The 27,158-nt window shown below is 31.2% G+C and overlaps 1 protein-coding gene and 2 non-coding genes across 3 annotated transcripts; 2 read left to right on the top strand and 1 right to left on the bottom strand.

The window, feature by feature from the left end:
* Window positions 1-13,658: 13,658 nt before the first annotated feature.
* Window positions 13,659-18,664, bottom strand: LOC115724734 (receptor-like protein EIX2). Its single transcript, XM_030654069.2, has 2 exons — window positions 15,737-18,664; window positions 13,659-13,942 (listed from the first exon to the last, which is right to left on the bottom strand). The coding sequence occupies exon 1, from the start codon at window positions 18,626-18,628 to the stop codon at window positions 15,935-15,937; it is 2,694 nt and encodes an 897-aa protein (XP_030509929.1). The 5' UTR covers window positions 18,629-18,664; the 3' UTR covers window positions 13,659-13,942; window positions 15,737-15,934.
* Window positions 18,665-24,903: 6,239 nt separating this feature from the next.
* TRNAG-GCC (transfer RNA glycine (anticodon GCC)) lies at window positions 24,904-24,974 on the top strand. The gene has a single exon. It is a non-coding gene; the product is annotated as a tRNA-Gly (tRNA).
* A 6-nt stretch (window positions 24,975-24,980) lies between these two features.
* On the top strand, window positions 24,981-25,065 carry LOC115696137 (small nucleolar RNA snoR114). Its single transcript, XR_004007730.1, has one exon. It is a non-coding gene; the product is annotated as a small nucleolar RNA snoR114 (small nucleolar RNA).
* Window positions 25,066-27,158: the final 2,093 nt, after the last annotated feature.

Genomic DNA, 27,158 nt, shown 5'->3' with positions numbered 1-27,158 from the left:
ACACTAGTGCTATAAACATTTCTAAGAATCCTGTTCAACACTCTCGCACAAAGCACATAGACATTCGTCATCACTTTATTAGAGAGCTGGTGGAAAATAAAATTCTTGTCTTAGAATATGTTGAAACTAGCAAACAAATTGCAGATATTTTTACTAAAGCTCTTGACTCGGTCCGCTTTATTTCTCTAAGGAAATCCTTAGGGGTTTTTACTGTTTAATGCTTTTATTTTTTCATAATCCTTGATATTTGAGTTGTCTTAGAGTTGATAATGTCTTGTCTTTGTCCTAGAAGAAAATTTCAACCTTATAAGAATTTCAATCATTATTTTATTGCTAATGTTGTAATATTACGATGTCATACAGGTTTGTCAGGAAAATTGTTCACTCCTCACAGGAATATTCAGGTTCATCAAACAGTGTTATGTAAGCTACCATTTTCAAATAATGTTGTTCAAAAACTGTGTGTTCAAGCTCCATTGGATGAATAGAGCTACCTATCTCAATGTGTGAAATCCATCTCTGAGTAAGTTGGAACTATGTAATTAGGAGTTATGTAGAAGATACGCTACCATTGAAAAGGGCTACCATTGAGGTAGTGTGACAGCGTCTCCTATGGGTACAATTTTTCAGAAAAAGTCTTTTTGACAAATTGGGCAATGTTCCCTGCTTACACTTTCACACACTAATGCTTGACACAGTTTGTGGTAAAAATTATTTATTCTCGAATATGGTGTTATAAAGTTGTTACATACTGGTCGATTTGCCTTAATATTCATGGTGACTGAGTCAATTTTTCTTGTGAACCGGTATGACCTCATTCTATTACTTCATTAGCTTGATAAAATAATTTCTGATTATTCTTATGAGTTTGATCTTTTCATCAGGGACAAAGACAAATGGACATTGTGAATTCTAGTTGCAAAAATATCAAGGTTATTTTATTTTTCTCTCTTTTAATCGAAAAAAAAGAAAAAAAAGAGTTCGTGATCGAGTTGTCAAGTGAGCTTTGTTAAAAATTCTTGTTATTTTTTGTTATGTTTCATTATGTTCTTAGACACAATTTTTTGCTCTTAAGTGGTGATTAGTGCTTTTTGTGTCTTTGTGTGTTCTCTTGTTCATTATTTGCAAATTTTTTTTGGGGAGCATTTTTTGAAAAAATAAAGAAAAAGGGGGGCATATTTTTTTTTCGAATTTTTTTTCGAATCCTTGTAAATTTTTTTTTCTTTTATTTTTTCATTTTATGGAAACATGCTTTAATTGTATTTTTTTTTAGAATGTTTCCTTTATTTGTGGAGATTTGGTGTTTTTGGTGTTTATAGAAAACTTGTACTTAAATAATTAATTATTTTTGGTTTCCTTTTTGGTGGCAATTTCGGATTTGGTGGGGTTTTTATTTCTTAAGATTTTGTGGGGATATTTGGTTTTCTTTTCCCATTTAAGGAAACATTGACTATTTTTGAAAAACCTTTTTTGGTTTCCTTTTTTCTCTCCACACGTGAGGCAAAGGTAAGGAAGTTACTTTCCTTTTCAATTATTTTTCTGATTTTGGGTATGTAATATCAAATGTTATATATGCTCAACTACCCACTCACCCACGATCACCACTCTCTCTTATCTTTCTATTCTTTTTTCTCTTAAAGGTCTAATATTGTTCAAAGTGTAAGAGTGTTTGTGTTCTAGGGTTTCAAAGAAAAATGGCCAAAACTAAGAATGCCCAACCGTCCAAGAAGCCCTCTCGTGGCTCTGCCTCTGCTTCTCCGGTCACCCCCCTGCGCCGCCCCTCGCACCAAAGAATCGAGCTTCTGGTTCGTCTTCTGCTCCGACGAAGTCTGCCAGAAAATCGAAGACCCAAGCTCGAAAATCAGTGGCAAATTTCTCCTCTCCACTTGTTGGTGCCTCTCCTATTGCTTCTTCAACACCTGGGTTTGGTGATCATGATGAATCCCATTCATCCGATCACACATTGTCGAAGTCCTCTTCTTCGAATGGTGTTCCTAATGTCGACCAAGCTTTGGTGACCTTGCCCACGGTGAGTTCTCGAACAAGGTCCAAGGTTGCCACTCCTAAAAAGCCTGGAGTGGTTAAACCTAAAATTGCATCCAAAGGGAAAAAGGTGGTTTCTTCATCTTCAAAGGCCAAAAATCTCAAGGAGAATCCCCCTTCGGTCTCTTCCTCGGATTCTGAACCAGAAGAAAGTGAGGAGGATCATGATTCAGAGGGCTTGTCCGATTCAAGTGAAGAATTTGTGCCCAAAGATCAACCTGCTGTTGATGATTCTGGATCCGAGAGTGAAGAACCAGAAACTGAGCCTGTCACTACAGAACCTGTTCCAGTCCCTGCTGCAGTTCCAAAGAAGGACAAAGGAAAAAGGCCCATTGTCTCTCCAAATCCTGTTCTTCCACAGAAAAGAAAGAGGCCCTCTGGTATTTCTCTTGATAACTTCAAGCCCCACTCTCATTATTTTTGTTATAATGATCATGCTAGAGATATGAAATTCTATGAGAATAGGAATTTTACTGTGGAGAAAAATTTTAATGTTATTGCTCATAAGCCTTTTGGAGTGTATAACATGTTGAAAGAAAGACAATGGGTCGATACCTTGATCGGTTTTGATGGGTATGTGGATAGAATTGTGAAGGAATTTTATGCTAACATCACTGATGAGTTTCTCGATGAGGACTCTTTCATGTTTGGCAAAGTTTTTGTCAGAGGACACTGGTATTCCTTTACTGTGAAGGATGTTGCTGAGGCTCTCAATTTGCCTATGGGAATTGAGACAACTGATGTGGAGTTTGATCGTCAAAAGGTGTTCGGTTATCTCTCTGGTGATAATGAAATTGAACTCTCCGTCTCCATGCATATGTCTCAACTCACCTATCAACATGCTGCTCTCATGAGGTTTGCCCTATCCAATTGGTTTCCTTGCTCCAATCCGGTAAATGTTTCAAATGAACTTGCTTTCTTTTTGTATAAAGTTTCAATTGGTGCTAAAATTGATTTGGCTGACATGATTTGGGAGCAAATTGTTTCTCTTCGAAAGGGTAAGAAACCTAGGCTCAATCTCATTTTTCCTCACTTAATCTATAAAATTTTATCTGATCAAGAGGAATTGATTCTTGAGAATGAATCAATTGAGATGCCTACTGTTGGAACCACTTTCAAAATTCTTGAGAAGCCTCCTCAAGGAAAAGCTGCTCAAAGAAAGGCTCGGTCCGCTTCCTCTGGTCTTACAAATGATCCTGCTACTGCATCTGCTTCAACTTCTGCTCCTACAGAAATGGCAGAATTAAACTTGCGTTTGGGAAGAATGGAGACAAGTCAGGCCTTGCTTCTTAGGAAGATGGACAGCATCATGAAATACTTTCGACCCAATGATGATGAATAAGTGGTTCAATCTTATATCTTTTGCTTTTTATTAATGTTTATTTGAACTTATAACTTTGTTCATGTTTGTTTTTGTTATCTTTGGCTCCTTGATAGACAAAAAAGGGGAGTAGTATTATTTTTTTTAATTCATTGAACTCTTTGTTACAACTCTGGACCCTTGGTTTTAGGGGGAGTTGCTTGTTTGTGGTTTAACACTTTTCCGTTTAAAAAGTTGTAAGCTTTTCCGTCCAAAAAAAGTTCTATGTTTTATGTGTTAGAGAGCTTTCATGCAGGGGGAGTATTTTCTATACTCTTGTATCTTTAAAAAGCTATTTGCTTTGGTTTCTAACACTTGATGCAGGTTTTCTCATAATAAAATGTTTTGTCAATCAAAGTGCCAAAGGGGGAGATTGTTAATTCCATTTTTGGCATATTTAATTGACAAAAATATTTTATTATTTAATGTATATTTCGGCTGGCATATATTGATATGGTTTCCCTATTTGTGTATATCTAAACTTGGAAGGAAAGTTGACTAGCTTTCCTATTTATGGAAATTGAGGTAAATATGGTAAGTTTTGATTACACATTGATTCTTTGCTAACCAGCTGTTATTCTGATCTTGTGTTGAGTTTCCCATTTTCTAAGATCAGGTTTCTTGAAGAGAAAACCAGAGCTAAACTTTCCTTTTCTATAAAAGGAAAGTTGTAGTTACTGCCCACGATTCTATAGGTACAGAAACGGAAATTCCTGGACTGATTGAAGAATTATTTTAGGGAAGTTTCTAGTGGGTTGAGGTCTTGTTCAGACCGAATGTAAGCTGTCTATGAGATGTATATTCATTATAAATACATCCTATAGCTGCTAGGTTTTGTATCTCTTTCATACATTTAGAATTGTATTCATATCTTAAGGAAAGAGTGTCTTTGTTTTGTAGAGAAGAGTTGTTCTACTCTTACTCTGTTTATTTGTTGTTTGTATTGTCTTGAGTCTGTATTCAAGTCTACAACGAAGAAGAACATCAGTGCACCTTCGGGAGAAGGGTATTTACAAGCTTTCGGGAGATTGCTTTTGAAGTCTTGCATCGGGAGGATACAAGCACACAACCTTCGGGAGATGGTTGTATAGGCTTTCGGGAGATAGCCTTTAAGCCTTGAATCGGGAGAATTCAAGCACTCTTCAAGGTGATCGAAGGGAGTTCGAGCTCTTGGAGTTTTATCAAGATTCGGTTAGTAGGTGGAATACATCAAGCTTGCGACATACAATAAGAGGGAGTCTATTTATGCATAAGTTAATTACTTTGTATTTTTGATACCGATCTAATGAATCTTATCTCTGGGCGTGGCCCCGTGGACTAGTAACAATCTGAAAGGATTGTTGAAACCACGTACAAAAATCTTGTGTGTTTTTACTTTTATGCACTGTTTGTTTTTCTGGGTTTCTCTGGAGTTACAGAGTTGCATTCTGTAACTACAGAAAACTGTTTTCAGTACCAGTTTTATTATTCCGCATTTAAGAAATCATTTAATTAAATAATCAAACTGGGAATATGAAAATACGAAATTTCAAATAGTAGCATACTGTTATTAGTCTATATCATTATCCGGTCTCATAAATTTTGATTTAGTGAATAATATAGGAAACCGCTAAGGCGCCAACTAATTATTAAGTGTCATATCCGTATAATGTTGGACATTTTAAAGTATGAAATAATAATGTTCTATTAATAATAAAAAAAATAATTCACTAGAAAAAATATTATACACAAAATGATACATAAAAAATCATTCATAAGAAAAAAAAAACAAAAAAATTAAGATCATTAAGAAAAAAATCTCACAAAAGTTGTTGTAAAAAAATTATCATTCATAAGAAAATGTTAAAAGATGTGCTAAATACCATAAATAGTGACATACCGTTATTGGTGTCAAGTACCACAAAAAATAGTAAAAAAAAAAAAAAAACCCACATAAGTTGTTGTACAAAAAAATTGTAAAATATATACAAAAAAAATTGTTAAAAAAATTGTGAAAAAAATATATAAAACAATTGCAAAAAAAAAAAAATTAGTGAAAAAAAATATATAAAAAAAAATCAACAAAAACAAGTCTCTTTACAAAATAAAAAAAATATATATATAAAAAATTCAACAAAAACAAGCCTCTTTACAAAATAATTGTAAAAGAAAATTGTGAAAAAAAATTATAAAAAAAATCAACAAAAACAAGTCTCTTTATTGTAAAAAAAAAAAAAAATTAGTAAAAAAAATATATAATAGAAAAATTCAACAAAAATAAGTCTCTTACAAAATAAAAAATATATATATAAAAAAATCAACAAAAACAAGTCTCTACACAAAATAAATGTAAAATAATTGTGAAAAAAAATTATTATAAAAAACAATTCAACAAAAACAAGTTTCTACACAAAATAATTGTAAAAAAATTGTGAAAAAAAATTATTAAAATAAATTATAAAAAAAATTCAACAAAAACAAGTTTCTTTATTATAAAAGAAATTGTGAAAGAAAATTGTAAAAAAAAATATATATATAAAAAAAGATTGTGAAAAAAAATATATAAAAAAAATCATAAAAATAAAAACAAGTCTCTTTTTTTAGTCATGTGATGCATTTTTCTATTGATGTTATATGATATGATGTTATATGATATGAATGATTATTTAATTACATATAGATATACAAATTGTAGAGTGATTTCATAGTTTATAAAGACTTTGAAATTCTTCTATCAATTTTGTTGTCATACATAGAAGTTTTTATTTTATAATTATTTCACAATATATTATTATTATTATTATTATTATTATTATTATTATTATTATTATTATTATTATTATTATTATCATTTATAATGATGCTAATTAAATTTAAAATATATATCATGAAAGTTGAATATGATTAATTAAGCCAATTATTTATTTATTGTGATTGTGCTTTTGCAGAAAACAATTAGCACAAGATTAATTAGAGACAATCACTAATTTAGTAGAAAATAAGAGAAATGCTAAGGGACACCATAAAATGTGACGTATTGTTATTGGTGCATTTCAAATATCAGGTCTTACACAAATTGAATTGCTAACAATTACGATGTGCTTGTGGTGTTGGGCATCATAAGAAACTTTTAGCTCTGATACCACTTGTTGGGCTGCACTCTTCCACTTTTGTTGTGCCGCTACCTCAATTTGACCTAAGCGGTCACAATTTTGTTTTTATGCACTTTCTTTGAAGGCCTCATACCAATAAAATAGTGTCTAATAAATTCATTTCTTTAATTTGTAGTGTCATTTATATTTGGGCCCGTTTGGTACACAGGACTGGATTGGATTAGACAAACTAATTTATCCAATCCAGTGTTTGGAACGTTAGAAGTCTGAATAACTAATCCAGCTAATCTCATTTGATTGGGATTATTTATCCCATCTAGCAGTGTGAGATAAATAATCCCATACAGGTGAGATTTTTTTTATCATTTTTTAAATTTTGATTTTATTTAGATATTTTAAATCTAATAAGAATTTAAATGAAAGAATTATCACACATTTATTTATAATTTTTTTTATCAAAAATTTATTCATTAAAATTAATAAAAATGTATAATTTTAAATTATTATACATAAGTTTTTAAAATTTAAAAATATTATTAATTAAACAATAATTCCTTAAATTGATTCTAAGAGAAACAATATGACAATAAAATTGTAGATTATTTTTAAATTATTAGAAAATTATATAAATATTTTATGAAATTAATATATATATATTAAATTAGTATTTAACATAAATAATTTTATATTATTCAAGTATTTTATTTTACTATTTTAATTATTTATTAAATAAAAAATATGATAAACTATTTTATTTTATATTTATGATATATAATTGATTATATAAGATATATATTTTATTTTATTTTATAATTTAATTATTTTTTTGCTGCGAATTATTCATTTTTATTTATTTATTATTACATATTTTAATTTTAATTTAATATTATATATTTTTATTTTAATTAATTTTTTTTTTGTAAAAGGAAATAAATAAAATAATCCAGTCTATTCTTAAACCAAACACAGTATTACTTTTAGCATAATCCAATCTTGTCCTGTCTAGTCCAATCCAATACAATCCTGCGTACCAAATATGCCCTTTATGTGTTTCAATAGTTTATGTATAGTCTCTTAGCGCGCATGCAACATTATTACATTAGTCCAAGGTGAAATCATTATTATGTAACATTTCATGTGTCTCGTATTTTCATATGGGTAAATAGCGGCATAAGTACCCAAAATTTTAAGTTTGTAAGCGGCATAAATCCAATGTTTATTTTTAGCGGCATAAGTACCTAATGTTTATAAAACTGTAATTTTTCTTCAGTTTTGTTAGTACAGACTCCGTTTTAAATTTATTAAAGGAACATTTGGAAGTAACCGATACTACATGTTTCTATCTAGACCCAATGATAAAAAATCTAGACCTTATATGTCGCCTGTTGTGATCGATGATCACCTTGCAATCAAGTTTGAACAATGAGAACCAATAGCCAAAAGGCAATAGAACTAACAAGAAGAATGCCGTAAAGAATGTCAGAAGAATACTGGTATAAAACCAGTCAAGAACTAATGAACAAAATGATGAACAAACTGAATAACCTTGAATGTTTTATTAATCTTGGAGAGAATTACAATGAGAGAGTATGTACAAGGCTTAACCAAAACAATAGGTTCTCAAGCTATTTATACAAGCTAAAATTAAAAATGGACAAAACAAAGAATACAAAACTGTCAAAAATAACAGTTAACAGAATTAACTGTCAAAACCGAACAACCAACTAACTCCAACTAACTCCTAGTTGCACGTGTGAGTTTGGTTTGTATGTGACAGATCATAAACAACAAATCCTCCTTGATCTGACACAGATAACCAAAAGGATCAACAGAAAATTGAAACCTATAAAATCTGGTCAGAATTAGTCTCAGCCTGCAATGTGAAGTAGATCGAGGCAGTGTTTGAATTTGGCATTAGGCACTGCCTTGGTGAACATGTCTGCAGGATTGTGATTAGTGTGGATTTTCTGAACTTGAACTTCCTTGCTTGAGATTATGTCCCTAATGAAGTGCACCTTGATGTCAATATGTTTTGATCTCTCATGAAACATAGGGTTCTTCATTAGGTGAAGAGCACTCTGATTGTCACAGAATACAGTGACATTTTTTAGTCTCGAAACCCATCTCCTTTGCTAGACCCTTTAGCCAAATTGCTTCTTTGATTGCCTCAGTAGCAGCCATGTACTCAGCTTCTGTTGAGGACAATGCTACAACCTTTTGAAGGTTTGCCTTCCAACTCACACATCCTCCTTGCATTGTGAAAACATAGCCAGTAATTGATCTTCTTGTGTCTATGCAGCCTGCATAGTCTGAATCAACATAGCCTGAAACTTGAATTTCTGGATTGTAGCTTTTGCTGTAGGTGAGGCCTAGGTCAAGAGTGCCTTTGATGTATCTCATAATCCACTTCAGTGCATCCCAATGCTTCTCTCCAGGGTCTGCAATGAACCTACTCACAATGCTCATTGCATATGCTATGTCTGGCCTGGTACAGACCATAGCATACATTAAACTTCCAACCCCACTGGCATATGGAATTGAATCCATTAGCTCTCTGTCTTGCTCTGTTTTGGGTGCTTGATCTTTAGACAGTTTGAAGTGAGCAGCTAATGGAGTTGACACAGGTTTTGAGCTGTCCATCTTGAACTTCTGTAGTACCTTTCTAAGGTAATTTCCTTGTGTCAAAGTTAGGGACTCAGGTCTATTCCTTCTTATTTCAATTCCTAGGATTTTCTTAGCCTTTCCTAGATCTTTCATCTCAAATTCTGAGCTTAGAAGTGCCTTCATTTCTTTGATTTCACTCTTGCTTTTCCCTATCAGCAGTATGTCATCAACATACAGGAGAAGAAAGAGTGTATCATTGAAGTAAACACAAGGGTCATAGGCACTTTTGGTGAAACCACTTTTCAGCATGAAATCATCAAACATGAGATTCCATTGCCTAGGAGCTTGTTTCAACCCATATAAGGACTTCTGTAGCAAGCATACTTTGTCCTTGTCCTCATCAAATCCCTCTGGCATCTTCATGTAGATGGTTTCATCTAATTTTCCATTGAGAAAAGCAGTCTTCACATCCATTTGCTCGATTTCTAGATCTTCAGATGCAGCCTTGGCCATTATTGCTCTAATTGAAGCTTGTTTCACAACAGGTGAGAAGATTTCATTGAAATCTACCCCTTCTCTTTGGGTAAACCCCTTTGCCACAAGTCTAGCCTTGTATCTCTTGCAATCATCACTTGACAGACCCTCCTTTTCCCTAAAAATCCATTTGCAACTGACCAGTTTGCATCCTTCTGGTTTTCCGACAACAGTCCATGTTTTATTCTTTAACAAGGATTGTTTTTCTTCATCAATGGCCTGCAGCCATTTGTCTTTATTCTTGCAGTTTATGGCTTCATCATAGGTTGCAGGTTCAGCATTTTCTATTTCACTAGCTATGGTTAAAGCATATGCAGTGTAATCTGCAAATCCAAACCTAGCTGGTGCTCTTGATTCCCTTCTAATTCTGTCTCTGGCAAGTTGATAGTTGTTAAGTGAGCTATCTTGTTGCTGATCAGTTTCTTCTTCAACTTCCTGATCAGTTATTTCACTGGTTCTTGCATCTGATCTGACTTCAACATGAACCTGTCTAGCCTCAGTGCTAGTTTCAGCTTTGTCTTCTGGTTTCATGGCCATTGCCTTTTCATTAAAAACCACATCCCTGCTCACTATGCACCTTTTGAAACCAGTTTCTAAACACCAGAGTTTGTACCCTTTAACTCCATCAGGGTACCCAATGAACATGCATTTAATTGCTCTAGGCTGCAATTTGTCTTGTTTGACATGCACATATCCAATACAACCAAAAACTCTCAGATTCTCTAGAGTAGGAACCTGACCTGTCCACATTTCTTGTGGAGTTTTAAATTCAATTACAGCAGATGGGCTTCTGTTTACCAAGTAGCAAGCTGTTTTGACAGCTTCTCCCCAAAACTTTCTCTCCAAACCAGCACCCTTCAGCATGCATCTAACTCTTTCAATAAGAGTTCTATTCATCCTCTCAGCCAAGCCATTCTGCTGTGGTGTTCTTGGTGCAGATTTGTGCCTTCCAATTCCAGTTTCTCTGCAGTAGTTTGTAAACTGTGTTGAGCAAAATTCCAAGCCATTGTCTGTTCTTAGCTTCTTAATTTTCTTGCCAGATTGGTTTTCAACCAATGTTTTCCATTCCTTGAAGGTCTTGAAAGCTTCATCTTTAGTTTTGAGCAAGTGTACCCAAACTTTTCTTGAGTAATCATCTACAATACTCAGAAAGTAGCTTGACCCTCCCAAACTTGTCACCTTAGATGGACCCCATAGATCTGAGTGTATGTACCCAAGTGGCTCCTTGGTAGTGTGTTTCCCAGTACTGAACTTTTGCCTGCAACATTTTCCATAGACACACTCTTCACAAAAATCAAGCTTACCACCAAGTTTACCCTTAAGAATTCCTTGCCTTTCTAATTCCAACAGACCTCTTTGACTTACATGGCCAAGCCTCAGATGCCATAATTTAGTTTGATCTATATCATGATTAGATGAAATTGTGTTGACACAGCCAGAGGCAGTTTCACCAATCATGATAAAGAGTCCATTTCTAAATTCTCCTTTGATCACTGTTTTGGAATTCTTCATGACTTTAAGAAACTTGTCATCAATTTCAACCTTACAACCAGTTTCAGTTAGTACACCAATTGACAATAAGTTTCTTTTGAGATCTGGTACATACCTGACATTCTGAATCCTCCTCTTGACACCATCATGCATTTTGAGCATAACTGATCCAGTACCATGTATTTAACAGGCCCTGTTGTCTCCAAGAAAGACTGTTCTTCCTCTTCTTTCTTCAAGATCATTGAACAGTTCCTTGTTTGGACAGATATGAAATGAGCATCCTGAATCAAGAACCCATTCATGACCAGAATCTGCATTAGAGGCCACCAATACATCTGCAGATTCATAGCCATCTGCTACAACATCAGCTTCTCCTTTCTCTTTGTTCTTTCTGCCTTCTTTCTTGAGTTTGGCCTTCAAAGCCAAGCATTCATCTCGAAAATGGCCTTCCTTCTTGCAGTAAAAACACTTCTTGTCTGTTGTTCCCCTCGAGTCATCCTTTGACTTTGTTTTCTGGTTTCCCTTGTAGCCTCCTTTCTGGTTCTTGAAGTCTTTCTTTTGTGTCTTTCCTCTAGCAAACAAACCCTCTCCATTTTCACCTTGACTGTCCTCTGTTTTCTTCTGAATTTCTTTTGAATTCAAAGCAGCCTTGACTTCGGACATTGTTAGAGTTTCTTTACCATAGAGCATCGTATCAACAAAGTGTTCATAGGATCTTGGCAAAGAACTCAAAAGTATAATTGCCAGATCCTCCTCTTCCTGTTTCACTCCAATATTGCAGAGATCAAGAGTGATCTTGTTGAACTCATCTAGGTGATTCCTCAAATCTTTCCCCTCATCCATTCTAAGAGTGTACATTCTCTTCTTCAAATACAATTTATTTGCCAGGGACTTCTTCAAGTATATGGAACTGAGTTTGTTCCATAAACCAACAGCCTTGTCTTCACTCGATACCTCCCTTAGGACTTCATCACCTAGACTGAGAAGAATAGCACTATGTGCCTTGGTTTCTATCTCTTTCTTCTTCTTCTCATCTTCAATTTCTTTGAGACTCTCTTCATCAATGGCTTCTGAAATTCCATTATGAACAAGCAATGCCTTCATCTTTATCCTCCATAACCCGAAATCATTAGTTCCATTGAACTTGTCGATTTCAAATCTTGCTGCAGCCATCTTCTTGAGTTTCTTGATGTCTTTGAGTTTCAATCTTGATTGAGCTAAACACCTTGCTCTGATACCACTTGTTGTGATCGATGATCACCTTGCAATCAAGTTTGAACAATGAGAACCAATAGCCAAAAGGCAATAGAACTAACAGCAGCAATGCTGTAGCAATGTTGCAGCAATACTGGTATAAAACCAGTCAAGAACTAATGAACAAAATGATGAACAAACTGAATAACCTTGAATGTTTTATTAATCTTGGAGAGAATTACAATGAGAGAGTATGTACAAGGCTTAACCAAAACAATAGGTTCTCAAGCTATTTATACAAGCTAAAATTAAAAATGGACAAAACAAAGAATACAAAACTGTCAAAAATAACAGTTAACAGAATTAACTGTCAAAAACCGAACAACCAACTAACTCCAACTAACTCCTAGTTGCACGTGTGAGTTTGGTTTGTATGTGACAGATCATAAACAACATCGCCTGTTTAAGAAAATAACAGGGTTTGTACGGACGAAATTAGAGAAAATTTACAGTTTTACAAACATTGAGTACTTATGCCGCTAAAAATAAACATTAGGTTTATGCCCTTACAAACTTAAAACTTTGGACACTTATGCCAATTTACCCTTTTCATATTGTTGTCATGATTATCGGGAATATAAATATATATATTAATGGAAGATCAAATATGTAATTAGGGAGAGTTGATAGCAGATGCAGTGGTTCTAATCTTTACATTACAAAGTTAACATTCCATTAATGGTTTGCATGCCATGGTACCAAGTTATTACCGGATAGATTTTGATGACTTTAGAAAAGAGTTCTATAACTTATTCACCAATAATGTTTTTCCAACTACACTATACTGATTTATCCGATGGCTTTCAATCTTGATAAGAAGATTTTCTGATTGTGTTTATTTGAAATATGTTGAAATATTGTTCCAGAAACTTGAAAGATTGAATATTACATTTAATGGTAATGCAGATGAAGTGACCTTAATTAGCTACAGCTTTCACAATGCCAAAGCTCCTTTATGGGAGTTACTAAAGGTGATGATCTTCTCCAAATACTCAACATTTGTACTCAATAACTTCAATATCTACACTAGCTATCTACTCATTCAATATATACTAATGAGTCTTCTACTTAAGACTGACTAGAAGATAAATTAATTATACATTTTCTCTGTTATTAAACTAGCTAGCTTGATACATGTCTCAACCTACCTCACATCTCAACATAGGAACAAGGATGGTTCTTCGAGTTGGGTAGTAGAACTAGCAGTATGATATTAACAAAATTGAGTACAACTATACCACATGTAAGGTAATAAATATATACATAATGATGGAATGAGATTGACAAATCATGATCATTAATTAGGGTACTATCAGTTCATTTTGGGTAATCAATAAGAAAAAAAAAATACTGTGTTAATTAATTAAAGATCATCAGCAACAAAATGTGAAGAGGTTTTGCTTTAAAAAAAAAAAGAAAAAAATTAATCATCAAATGATCACTAAATATTTAGGGAATTATCTTTTTCTTTCCCTAGTTCTAGATCTCAATGAAAATTAAGGAAGGATAGAATTCAACACAATTCTTACCACGGTTCTCCAAGATGAGATCTCCCAAAATGAATCTGTAAATGAAATACATTAATTAACATTTTTTTTTTCAATTTCTTATATATATATATCTTTATATATTAAAAGTGTCTATCTAACGGCATTTCTTGGTTTAACAGAATATACCTTAAAAATAAAAGAATATTCTGTTAAATTTAACGATGTTAATAGGTTTGATCTCCCGTTAACAAATAAACCCAATAATTAAACCAAAAAATTAAACAATCTTTTTTTAAATAAAAAAAAATCAAAAAATTAAACAATCTTTTTTTAAATTAAAAAAAAAAAATCATCTTAGCCACATATCTCTCTAACAAACCATATAAAATAATACATTTTTTTTTTCTAGAAACATAAAGTTACAAACTAATTTCATTAATAATCATCAATATAAAACTTAAACTCTATATTAAAAAATATCTTTTTTTTTTTCTAAATCCATAAAGCTACAGACTAATTTCATTAATATAAATATTCAAGTATGAATCCATCAGAACAATTCAAAATCAAAACCAATAAATATTCAAGTATTTCAATAAATTCATAAACAAATAAATCAGAACAATTCAAAATCTCAAATCAAGAAAATTAAAAGTTTAGATTTATAATCTTTACAAATATGAAAAACTTAAATAGATCTATCTACCATTATTGTTGCCGTTGCTCAGTTACTGGATTCTTAAACAAAAACCACTAAAACTTATATAAAACTAATATTTACGTGGCTCGCCACGTAACTCTCATCTAGTATAAATATATATATATATATTATAGTTAATAAAGGAATAATAAATCATTATAATTATATATGGGTGACTATTCAATGGTTACATTTTTATTGTAACCATATGGTTACATTTTTCTTTGACCTGTAATAGCAGGTTACTAATAGGTAAACTTTTCTTTTTTAGAATTAATTAATTATAATTAACTATTTTCTTAAAATAATTAATTAAATAGTAGATATTCTTTTTTTAGAATTAATTAATTATAATTAACTATTTTCTTAAAATAATTAATTAAATATTCAACAAGACCTCTTTTAGCAATTAATATTTATATTTAAATCCTTACTTGAATTATTTTAATAATTAAGCCATTTAATTATAATATTTACAATAAAATTTATTTTTTTTTACAAAAATCAAACTTCTTTTGACACAAATTAAAATTCTCTTCTTATAATAAATTTTCAAACAATTAATTATTTTTAAATGATATTTAATTATTTTGTTACAATTATATGAACTAAGTATGAGGTTTCAAGCTAATCAATAGATAACAAGTGCAGCCATTTTTTTTTCTAAAAAATCCTTTAACTTATTTCATTTTTTACTTTTTAAATATTTAAATAAAAAAATTAAATAATTAGGTGTAATAATTTAAAATTAAGATTACAAGTATAATAAAATTTAAATAATGAAATTATATGTGTATAATTTTAAATTATAAAAAGTTTTGCTATAAAATTTTAAATAATTTAAGTATAAAAAAATAAATTGCTAAAAGATCCTTATATAGTAATAAATTGCAAAAAAAAAAATAATTAATAATTATAATTAATTTAATTTTAAAATATAATTAATCTTAATTAAAGTTTTATAAGGAAATAAATGATTAGGTTACTTTCAGGTTACAAGTTATTTATTATTTATTTTTATTTAATTTCCAAATTAATCACAACCATTTAATAGTAATCTAATGGCTTAAAAAATTGTAACCATGATAGTTACAATAAAAATGTAAGCATTGAAACCTCTTCCAATTATATATATTTTGTAATAAAAAGAAGAAAAAAGAATACTAACCACTTAGCTTTGAAGATATCTCTTCAATTAAGAAGATGTTGACCATATGACACAAAGTCAACCTCCAAATTGATTCAAGTATCTCGAAAATAAGCAAGCCTTCAATAAGAATGAGTTTCGATACAAAGCTCCACAAACTCCAATAAAGCCAAGAGCAATTCCAACTTCGAGTCCAATGTAAAACCATGACATGTCTAACTATTTTTCATGATCAAAATCTGAATCATTAGGGTCATCATTCTTGAAAATTGGATGATTTCCAGGGCATTTAGTCAAGAGAGGAAGTCCACATAATCCATCCTCATTTCCAACATATGAAGAAGCATTGAAGCTTTGTAATTGAGTACTTATGGGGATACTTCCTGACAAATGATTATATGACAAGTCCAAGTATGCCAAGGAAAATATTTTGGCCAACCCAATAGGAATTTCACCAACAAAATTGTTATGTGACAAATCTAGTGATTCAAGTTTGTTTAAGCTCCCAATATTCAAAGGTATGGCTCCACTCAAATTATTTCTTGACAAGTTCAATTGAGCTAGCTCCACAAGATCTGTCAACTCCATAGGAACCTCTCCATCCAATCTATTACTTGAAAGGTTAATCACTCTTAACAAACCCAAAATACTTTCATATTCGTATTCCTTTCCTTTCCAAGTTACAAATGCCTTTATGTTGTATTCTTGTAATTCACTGAAATAGCCAATCTGATAGTATATTGAAATTTTGTTCATATCCAATGAATTTTGCTCTCCAGATATCTTGACCATGGATGTGAAATTATTTATACATGATGGTATAGCTCCATATATATTATTATGTGAAATGTCTAATATCTGAATATATTGTAGATGGCATAGACTTGATGGTATTGTTCCATTAAAATGATTAGATTTTAGTTGAAGTATAACCAAATTTGATAGTGTATTCCCTATCCACATTGGTATATTCCCTTTCAAGCTGTTCTCTCCAACATCCAAAAATAACAAGTGAGTGCAATTTTTCATGGATGATGGTAATGCTTCTGACAAGTTATTTTTGCTCAAATCAAGCATTTGAATTTGATAAAGAGAAGCAATTGAGCTTGGGATCACTCCAAACAATCTGTTGTTGCGAAAATTGAGAAAATTCAAATTCTGTAGACGAAACCAACAATTCGGAAGGTTTCCAAATAGTTGGTTATTAGAAAGATCAAGAACCTCCACATTCCCATTAAGTACTGAGTTGCAAAACAGAAGATCAAATCCTGTAAGAGTGTTGTTAGAAAGATTCAGCATAGTTGCATTGAAGAGGGAATTTAGTGGGATATTTCCATGGAATCTGTTGGAGCTTAAATCCACAATAGGAAAATGATTCGATTCCAATGGAATGTTTGGCAAGGTACTGTGAATCTGATTGAAAGATATATTCAAATATCTTAAATTGGAAGTTGTATTGAAAGACCATATAGGAATGGTATCAGATATTCCAGAACAAGATAAATCAATATAGGAAATATTTGATTGTGTTTGAAGCCAAGAAGGGAAATGTGGACCTATCATGCAAGATCTCAAATTGATATGTTGGAGTTGATGAAAAGGTGGAACCCAAGTGTTTGGCAATTTCATAGTCAAAGAGTTTGAAGATAAATCAAGGTGTTCCAATTTGGAGAGTTTCTCAAGATGTGATTGAGAGACAACTCCACTGAAAGAATTCCAAGAAATATCTAATAGCTCAAGACTAGAAAGCTTGCCCATACTTTCTGGTAGTGTGCCATTAAACTTATTGCTTGACACATCTAACTCTCTCAAGTTTAGAATCTTAGCAAAATCTCTTGGCAATGGTCCAGTTAGATTGTTATGAGACAAATTCAAAATTTCTAAGGAGTTGTTATTGCAATCAATGAGGCTTTTCAAGGTATCAATGATGGTGGAATTGAATTGGTTGTAAGACAAAACTAATTCTTTAAGGTTGCAAAGATTCCCCATCGATTTCGGTATTTCTCCTCCGAATTGATTCAACCGCAAGTTACAACGCCTTAGAGATTTCAAATTTTGAAATGAATAATGTGGAATAATACTATTACTAGGAGTAACTTCCACATTGAAATTATTAGAGTAGAGAGAGAGATCAACAAGATTATTGCTCAAATTAAGCAAGCGGGAAATTGTTGTAGACCCAAATATGCTCCGAGATACATCAAGGGTTGTGATGGAATTGGTAGAAGAATTTGTATGAGAAAAATAGGAATCATAATCTAGCTTTGGAAATTCACAATTAGATAAGTGTAAGCTTAATAAGGAGGGAGCTGTTTTAAATGAATGAAACCAATCTATGGCTTTGGTGAAATTTGTACTACTCATTTTAAAGATTGTCAAATTAGAGAGATGAGAAACCCATTTAAAACTATTAGAAATCAAACTACTCATAGCCATAGTGTCACTGAGATCAAGAATACACAACTTGGTGATATTTCCAAGTTGTGAAGGAATATTTCCTATTAGAGGATTCCCTGAGAAATTGAGATATTCTAAATTTGTGAAGGAATCTATAAAGTTGGGGATTTTAGTGAAACCATTGTAACTAAGATCCAAATACTCCAAATATTGGAGTTGAACCAAAGAGAGAGTAATTTCACCATAAATAGGACCCCAACGCATACCAGCATCATAATAGGTAAAATTAGGACGAAGATCAAGCATGATAATATGATTAGTTAAATCATGGCACCTGATTCCGCTCCATGTGCAGCAATTCTTGTTGCTGCTTGTCCAAGATGATAAGCGGTTCTGATAATCAACTAGACCTTGCTTGAAGGTAAGAAGAGCTTGTCTCTCTGTTTCTATACACTTGTATGCATGAGTAGTGATTGCATTGCCTACCAAGAACAGAAGCACCACAATAACTTTCATATTGACAATTCAAATTTATTACAAGTAATAATGCAAATGCATAATTGATATATATCATTATATATAGATATTTTTTTTCCTACTAACTTTTTTATTTATATATAAAATAAAATGTGTAAATACTATTTTATAAAAGTTATTAATTGGATTCTTTGTTTTGCTAAATAATAAAATACTATATTTTTTAAAATTGTACAAATAGAAATCAAAATAAAATTTAATAATAATATGATCTAAAGATGTTATGACAAAAGTAATTATATTTTTTATATTTGTTTGTGTTAGAAATTGTTTAATTAGTTATATTAAAAAAATAAAATTATTAAAAATTAAGCTCAAAATTCTATTTTTAAAAAAAAAAAAAAAAAATTGTACAATTGGTAACTTTTTTTTTAAAAAAAAAACAATGTCCAAACTCAAATAAAAATTTACATGGCATTCCTTGATTGATCACTGCCCACCACATACAAATGAATCGATTGATTGATTGATGAATAAGCTTGGAAAATTAGATAGACATTTCCGTATAAAACATATTTGTATACAGCTGGAGGATTCATTACTTCTTTTGGAAAATATGATTTGGATTAAGATATTTTCGAGAATGACTTCAATAATTGGGGCTGGGACCTCTTCAAACCAGTCTAATTTATTGTGTAATGTAACCTAATGCATGTTTAACCAAATTATCGACTAATATTATCTCTACAGGACACCTAAGATAAATTTGTCTTTCAAAATTTAAAGTTATGTCATCTTCTAACAACACATTATCTTATTAGTAAATACATTTCTATTATTAATAACTATTACTATTAAAAGAAAATCAGATTTAACCATTTCTAAGAGAATTTTAGACAAATAAACCTAATTTAATTAGTCAAAAAAGCAAAAGTTTCAATTTGAAAAGTAATAATACTACCTAAAAAAAACTAAACACCAAACAACAAAACAATATTAAGACAAGTTGGAAAAAATATTATTCACAAAACTAGAAAAAACCAAGAAGAGACTATCGACCAAATCAAAACCCAGTCTATACCAAAATTGAAACTACTATATAAAGCAAAGAAAAGAAAAAAAAAAAACAAACAACTAATGCTAATCAAAGTCCACACATTTAGTTAGTAACTGACAAAATTATTATAATTCATGTACAAACTTAAGGAGATAAAAATAACTCATACTACTTTATTTAGATTCCTTTAGTCAGTAATAATCCTTATAATTATTATATTATTTTCGAAAGTCTTTAAGACTTTTAGAAAATATAATTATCCACTATATCGAAACTATAAACCTTGAAGGTAAGAAGAGCTTGTCTCTCTGTTTATGAGTAGTAATTGCATTGACTACCAAGAACAGAAGCACCACAATAACTTTCATATTGACAATTCAAATTTATTACAAGTAATAATATCACTATACATACTAACATTTGATATTTTTTTTCCTATTAAATAAAAATTTATATATGTGGCATTCCTTGATTGATCACTGCCCACCACATACACATGATTGGTTGATTGATGAATAAGCTTGGAAAATAAGATAGAAATTTCCGTATTTGTATACAGCTGGAGGATTCATTACTTGAAAATTCAACTTTTTTTCTTTTTCTTGAAAATTCTTTGTTTGAATTTGTTCATTAACAAACCATCACCTCATTTAAATGGTGTTTAACTTTCATAGTTAATCTTTTTGGAATTCCATAGCATATATACTAATAATTAATTAGTGTTGGTCTCTTGTTCTTTTTCCAAGTCCTGTTGGTTGCAGTCTGGTGAGGATATGAGAGCTTCGAGTGATGATGATTTCTGTGATTCTGTCACTGGTTTGAGGACTTACTGCATAGGGGCGAGTTGATCTGGTGGAGGAGTAGCTTGGTCCCTTTGGAAGCTTCAGAATGATTTGTTATGGAGTAATAAAATTAAAGTTTTCTCCTTAAAATATTTATTAATTACATATTAAAAAATATAATTTTAAAATATTATAAATTATTTTTATCTATAAAAAAATAATTAAAAATGTATAAAAAAAATTATATAACATCATTTTTTATAAATATTTATAATTATCATAAATTAGAATATAACATTCTCATTATTATAATAATTATTATAATAAAATTTTAATAACTCACAACACTTTAAAATTTATAATTTACTAAACATTTTTATTTTAATTTTTTTTTACAGTTCTGCTACAACTGATTTTCTTTACAGCACGGCTATCCTGTTTTTCACTGTTCCAACACTAAAACTGATATCCAAATAGATTACCGAAGAGAGCTTCTTAGCTATAGTTTCAAATTAGGTAATATAATCGTCCTTGATGGTTTTAAATATTTGTTATTAAATTACTTTAGATATTTAATTTTTCTAATTATTAAAAAATAAAATATTTTTAAAATTTAAAATGATAAAATAAAAATTTTAATTTAAAATTTTAAAATATTTATTATAAAATCACTCAGATATTTAGTTGATATTTATTATGAAATTAAATTTATACATCATAAATTTTTTTAATAATATCTATTGAATCTAGTTAATTGGGATAATTTTTTATTTTTTTTATGTTAATTTACAAAAACAAACACATCAAATAAATCAAAATAAACCATTTATTTAGTTGATTGATACAATAAAAATTAAAAAATATATATATAATTTCAAAATCCGTGTAAATATTTAAATAATAAATCTTTCTAACTAAAAATAATAATAATAAATCACGTTTCTTGAATATGATTTATTAAAAATATGTTGAACACTACAAACTACAAAATTGATGTCATGTGAATAAAAAAGTTACAATATATTTAAGGCAAAAACTATGTTTTAGTTATGTAAATTGAAACACAAATACAAGTTTAAGTCGTTGGCCTCCTGCATTTCCCGCTTCAAAATCCTATAATTTTTCTTAATGTGGTCTGGCTTGCCACAGTGAAAGCAACCATCAATTCTGCTTCTGGATTTTGATCTGCCTTTGGACTTGTCATTTCTATTCCTACCTTCTTTGTTTAGACTTCTCCCCTTATTTTCAGAAATAAGGGCTTGAGACTCCACACTTCTCGCCTTGTTTTGCTTTCAAACGAAACCAAGACTTCTGCAATGACTTCATACTCCAACCTGTCTTTCCCATAAGTAAAAGTTGTGATAAGGTGATCATATGAAGGAGGAAGTGTTGCCATTATCAGCACAGCCTTTTCCTCATCACTAAACTTCACTTCGAACCGTATCAATTGAAAAATCATGCCATTAAAATTACTCAAATGCTGAAGCATATCCACATTATCTTGCTTCCGTATCTGGTACAACTCCTTCCACAAGTAAAACTTATTAGAAATATTCTTGGACATGTACAAATTCTCTAAAGTCTCCTAGATTTTTCTAGTCGTCTTGCACTCTTTCGATTCTATATTTTGCAAGACGCTATTTGAAAGATTTAGACAAATTGTACTAGTTGCAATCTCATCTATCTCCTCTCAGTCTTCGTCCTTCATCGTACTAGGCTTTTTTCTCTATGCCTAATTACACTTTATGAACTTTCTGCTAAACAAGGAGATCCTTCATCCTCCTTTGCCAGAGGGAAAAATTATCGCTGTCGTTGAAATTCTCAATTTCTAATTTTTGGCCTGTCATGTTTCTTGAGTCTCACCAACCTCTGTACTGGCTAGGCGATTCCCAGGAAAGACTGCGTATATATATATATATATCACAGTCCTATCAACAAAGGATGAGCCTAGATAATCTCCTAGACAGAATCACCCTTATAAGTGAATTCCTAGGATAGAAGTGGAGAATCACAAGCGAACTACTTAAATTCCAGTCTCCTAGACAGAACTACTTACGCCGTACGTAATCAATATTTACGGGAAAATATAATGGGGACTACAAAAAATTTTTCTGATGTGAAAGATCAGTCACAGCTGCAATCACAGAGCATATTCAGAATTTTCGAATATCTTCCAATGTTATAGTACTTTACGAATAATAATCAAAGTAACAAATGCATGCCAAGAAATTATCTCGTGGCAAATAAAAACCACGGTAAATATTCCACTACAACAATAATAATAGGTACATAATATTACACTCTCAAGTTTTAACAAATACTTGAGGAATACACTCAAAACTCTCACACTTACTAGTGTAATAATCTCACCATCTCTCTACAAAATATTTCTCACAATTTTACAGGAATTTTCTTTTTCTTCTCTCTTAGATTTCTCTCACTAAGAGGTAGCATCACTCTTCACTCTTGGAATAGCTTGTAATGGTTGTGATGGGATGAACAAATAATGAGATAGAGCTCTATTTATGGGGCATCTTTGGATGTATAAACAAGACACAAAAAATCAATCTTACATTAAATACATAATTAAATATGTACATATTCCTTAAGTAAAAAAATTACCATTGTAATTTTTCACATGGTTGAAACAACCATTACCCATCAGAAATTAGATTGAAGGAATCCCTAATATAAGGATACACACTAAACTTTAACTGTATATAAAGGGAAATTTACACCACATACTGTTTTTTCCTATTTTATTTCAATTTTACTGTTGTAAGGGAAATATTACATTTTTACTGTTTTTTTTTTTCTATACTATATATGTGTACTGTTTTTTATTTTATTTTTTTACTTTTTTACTTTTCACAATTGCCTATCCACATATTATATATATAAACTAAACAAAATTAAAAAAACGTGTGGGAGTGGTAGATTTTTTTTTTTTTTTCTTTTAATTAAAATTATATTATATTTTCCCAAAAAAAAAATTATATTATATTTTAAATGATATAAAAGTTTGATGTGAAAATTATATTATATTTTCCAAAAAAAAAAATTATATTATATTTTAAATGATATAAAAGTTTGATGTGACTTGTGTTGTCACTTTAGTGACATATTTCCTTTTTTTTTTTAATTAAAATTGATGATAAAAATATGATACCCTAAATTAATACCCATTTCTTTCATTTAATCTCACTTCCCCATTATTCTCTCTTACTATTCATCATCTTCTTCCTTTTTTTTCACTCTCTACTTCCTCAAGTTCTCCCTATTTTTTTCCATTAACATATAAATTTTTTATTTTTTTTCTTGTTCAGTTCTTCTTCTTCATCTTCTTTTTCATTTTTCTTTTATTTTTTTTGAAGTTCGTAGTCACGTTTTTGAAAAATATAAGAGTTAGTGTGATTTTTTTTTTTGTTCTAATTTTCCATAACTTTCTTGCAAATATAGTGCATCTAGTATTGAGGATGTGCATAAGATAGTTAATTTTTTAATCTTTTTTTTTTATTTGTTTTAGTGTTGTTTTACTGTTGTTTTTCATAATTTATTTATTTGACGCCGATTTCACTGCTCTTGCTCCATCTCGCTGGAATTAATAGTTATTTTTTGGGTATTTTCGTGTTGTTGTGGTGGTTTTGTCCATGGGTGTGGAAGATGAAGGCTATAAATACGTTCTCTTTGGTTATTTTTGTGGTTTTTTTATTCTGGTTCTCCTATAAATACATTTAACGAGCTCACTGACAAAAGAGTTTTGAGGTGTGTGGTTCTTTTATATTTTTCTAAGTGGTTATATTTGTTTCATTTGTTTTTGTGTTGTTTCAGTGTTGTTTTAGTAGTTTTTTTTATTATGATTTTCTAGGAATGAACTTGCAAATATAGTTGATTTTGCATCTAGTGTTGAGGCTCTGCAGCAAATTGTTTGTTTTCTTAAATCATTTTTTTCTTTTTTTTGTTTGATTGTTTTAGTGTTGTTTTACAATTGTTTTTTCATGATTATTTATTTGATGTCAATTTCACTGTTTTTGCTCAAAATTGTCGGAATTAATGGTTGTTTCCGGTTGTCCTAGTGTTGTTGTAGTGATGATGTCTGTGGTTGTGAAAGATAGAGGTCTCATACATTTTTTTTTTGTATTGACAGTATAAAAGAAAAAAAAAAGGAAGGACAGTATAAATGTAACATCTGCCGTGTAGCAGTAAAATTGAAAAGTATTAACCCAAATTCAATATTTTTGTAAAATGCCCTATATAAATTACTAGATAAGAAACTACAACAATTAATCAATCCAGCTCATATGAGCTATAATTATATAGATGGTTTATTTTGATGCGATTACTAATTTGTGAATCATAATTACAGAATTAGTTAATTGTCTGGTCCTTTTTATATAAGTACTAAACAAAAATCGAACATTGAAATGGTTAAGTTTGAATCCAAGATATATAATAGTATGTAACAAAACCAAAGGGCACCAGTGGTCTAGTGGTAGAATAGTACCCTGCCACGGTACAGACCCGGGTTCGATTCCCGGCTGGTGCAAATACTAAGCTATGATGATATTTGTGCTTCTGTGTTGGAGGGGTCCATCACAATTATCATAATTTGGTTGAAATAAAGCACTTCTGAGCTTCAAATTCTTTTTTTTTTTTGTCTTTCTCTTTTGGTGTAATTAATTCCAATGGAAACTTAATCAAATATGTGTAAATAGAAAAACAAACAAATATATTATCTATAAATACTATTAACTATTATTTAATCAGTTTGTATTAATTGTATGTATATGTAGACATATGATGTTCATATTCCTATAATTATATTCACTTGATCAACCAAAACCAAAGATAGATAGGCGCTACTTAGATTTAATTTTGTTGTGATGTTGTTTGCTTGTTTAATTTTTTTAGTCAAAATTGTCTAAAGGAGTTAGCAACTGCTCTTGTTAATTTGGAGGGTTTTCATCTTTTGTTACTGAATTTTGTTGCTGAAATGAAAATATGTGTGAAATGCCATGATTTGTGTTTTAATTGTATGTTGAATGAATGAGTTCATTTTGATGAATTTGTGTGTTGTAAAAGCTTCAATTTTGTGGTTTTCCTTTAGATTATTTTGCATGAGTTTTGGGTTGTTAATTGGGATTTAAGGCTATTGAAATTGAGGTGGATTCTTTGGAGTTTAAGCTTGGATTTCTGAGTTTTAAGCTTGAAGGTTTGAAGCTTTGAAGTTCAAGCTTGAATTTTTGAGTAATTGTGGCACTTTGTGATTTTTGATTTGGTTTTAGTTTCTGTTAATTGGGCTATATTCCATTAAAGATTTAGACCTAATTGTGATGTTGTTATTATTTAATCGTGTGGTTGAACAAGTTTGAGTTCAAGAACTCAAAGTGTAACACCCTAACTAGCATAGGCGTATTACGTGATTTTTAAACATACTGTGCAGCTCGTTGCTAATCAACGAGGTTTATGAAAATCGTGATTAATTAAAATTTTTCCTTTTTAATTAAACTTATAAAATATTTATACAAAAATACTCGGGATCCCGATTACAAAACACTTTACAAAAGTTTACTGACTAATCAAAATACTTGTCGCCTAGCGACTAATTACAAAAAAGCACTGTTGTCCCGAGGATCGTACGCTCCAGGCCTAACCGCCCCGACATGTACAATCTTCACCGGCTCGCTCTCACGGTCCTTCAGCCTTAGCCTTGCCCTTACCTACACATAAACATAGCACTGTGAGTCGACAGACTCAGTAAGAAAAGCATAATCAAATATCATACATAAATCCCGAGTTATGATCAGACGCCCATACCCCTGACCATAACCCTAACTGCCGTGTCCCACACGATACTGAGTCCTGAACGTTCATAAGACGGTACTATTGACAAGTAACAGCCTATACTCGGTACACTGGTCATACTCCAGCTGCTAGTCATACTCTAGCCTGTACCGATGTGTTACAGTATCAGCCTATACTCGGTTCACTGGTCATACTCCAGCTGCTAGTCATACTCTAGCCTAACCGATGTGATACGGTCACATAGCACTGTACCACCAACCCTAGTATCAGCCTATACTCGGTATACTGGTCATACTCTAGTTGCTAGTCATACTCTAGCCTAACCGATGTGATATGGTCGGATGGTACGAAGCCAACATACATATCTAATGAATATAACAGGCTTCCTAACATGCACGCTAAACATGTAATATATATGCATACTGTTATACTAATCTTACCTCAATTCCGAATTCAGGTGTGCCGGTCAACCTGACTGGAACGAACTGCACGGCGGTTTACAGGCTCTTAAACCATAACAATCACAACACTAATAAGTGATACGCTAAATCACTTCCCGGGGACTTAAACTAGAAACTAAAAGTTTCCCTATCGATAAAAAGCATGGCAATACCCCAAATAACATAAAAACAAGAAAATCTAGGGTTCCTGAAAATTTCCCAACCGGCAGACCGGTTGCACAACCGGAATTCCGGTTCTGGAAATTCCTGAACCCCATCCGGAATTCCGGATGCACAACCGGAATTCCGGTTCCTCGCAGGAAACCTTCAAAAATTCATACTTTGCTCAAATCAATTCCAAACCATACCAAAACTTCCGGACCGGTTCTAAATACCCTAAAGAACAAGTCTAAAGCAACAAAACCATCTAGAAACCTCAAATACCAAAAATGCCATGTGAGCTCCAAGCTTTGAGTTCAAAACTC

The sequence above is a fragment of the Cannabis sativa genome, chromosome 6 (genome assembly GCF_029168945.1).
Source record: "Cannabis sativa cultivar Pink pepper isolate KNU-18-1 chromosome 6, ASM2916894v1, whole genome shotgun sequence".
In the NCBI taxonomy this organism is placed as follows: domain Eukaryota; kingdom Viridiplantae; phylum Streptophyta; class Magnoliopsida; order Rosales; family Cannabaceae; genus Cannabis; species Cannabis sativa.
Note: the sequence above shows the minus strand (reverse complement) of the source record. Positions and strands in the feature narration are given on the sequence as shown.

Excerpts from the sequence above, each read along its gene's own strand:
- LOC115724734 (XM_030654069.2), bottom strand. The coding sequence starts at position 18,628 with ATGAAAGTTATTGTGGTGCTTCTGTTCTTGGTAGGCAATGCAATCACT.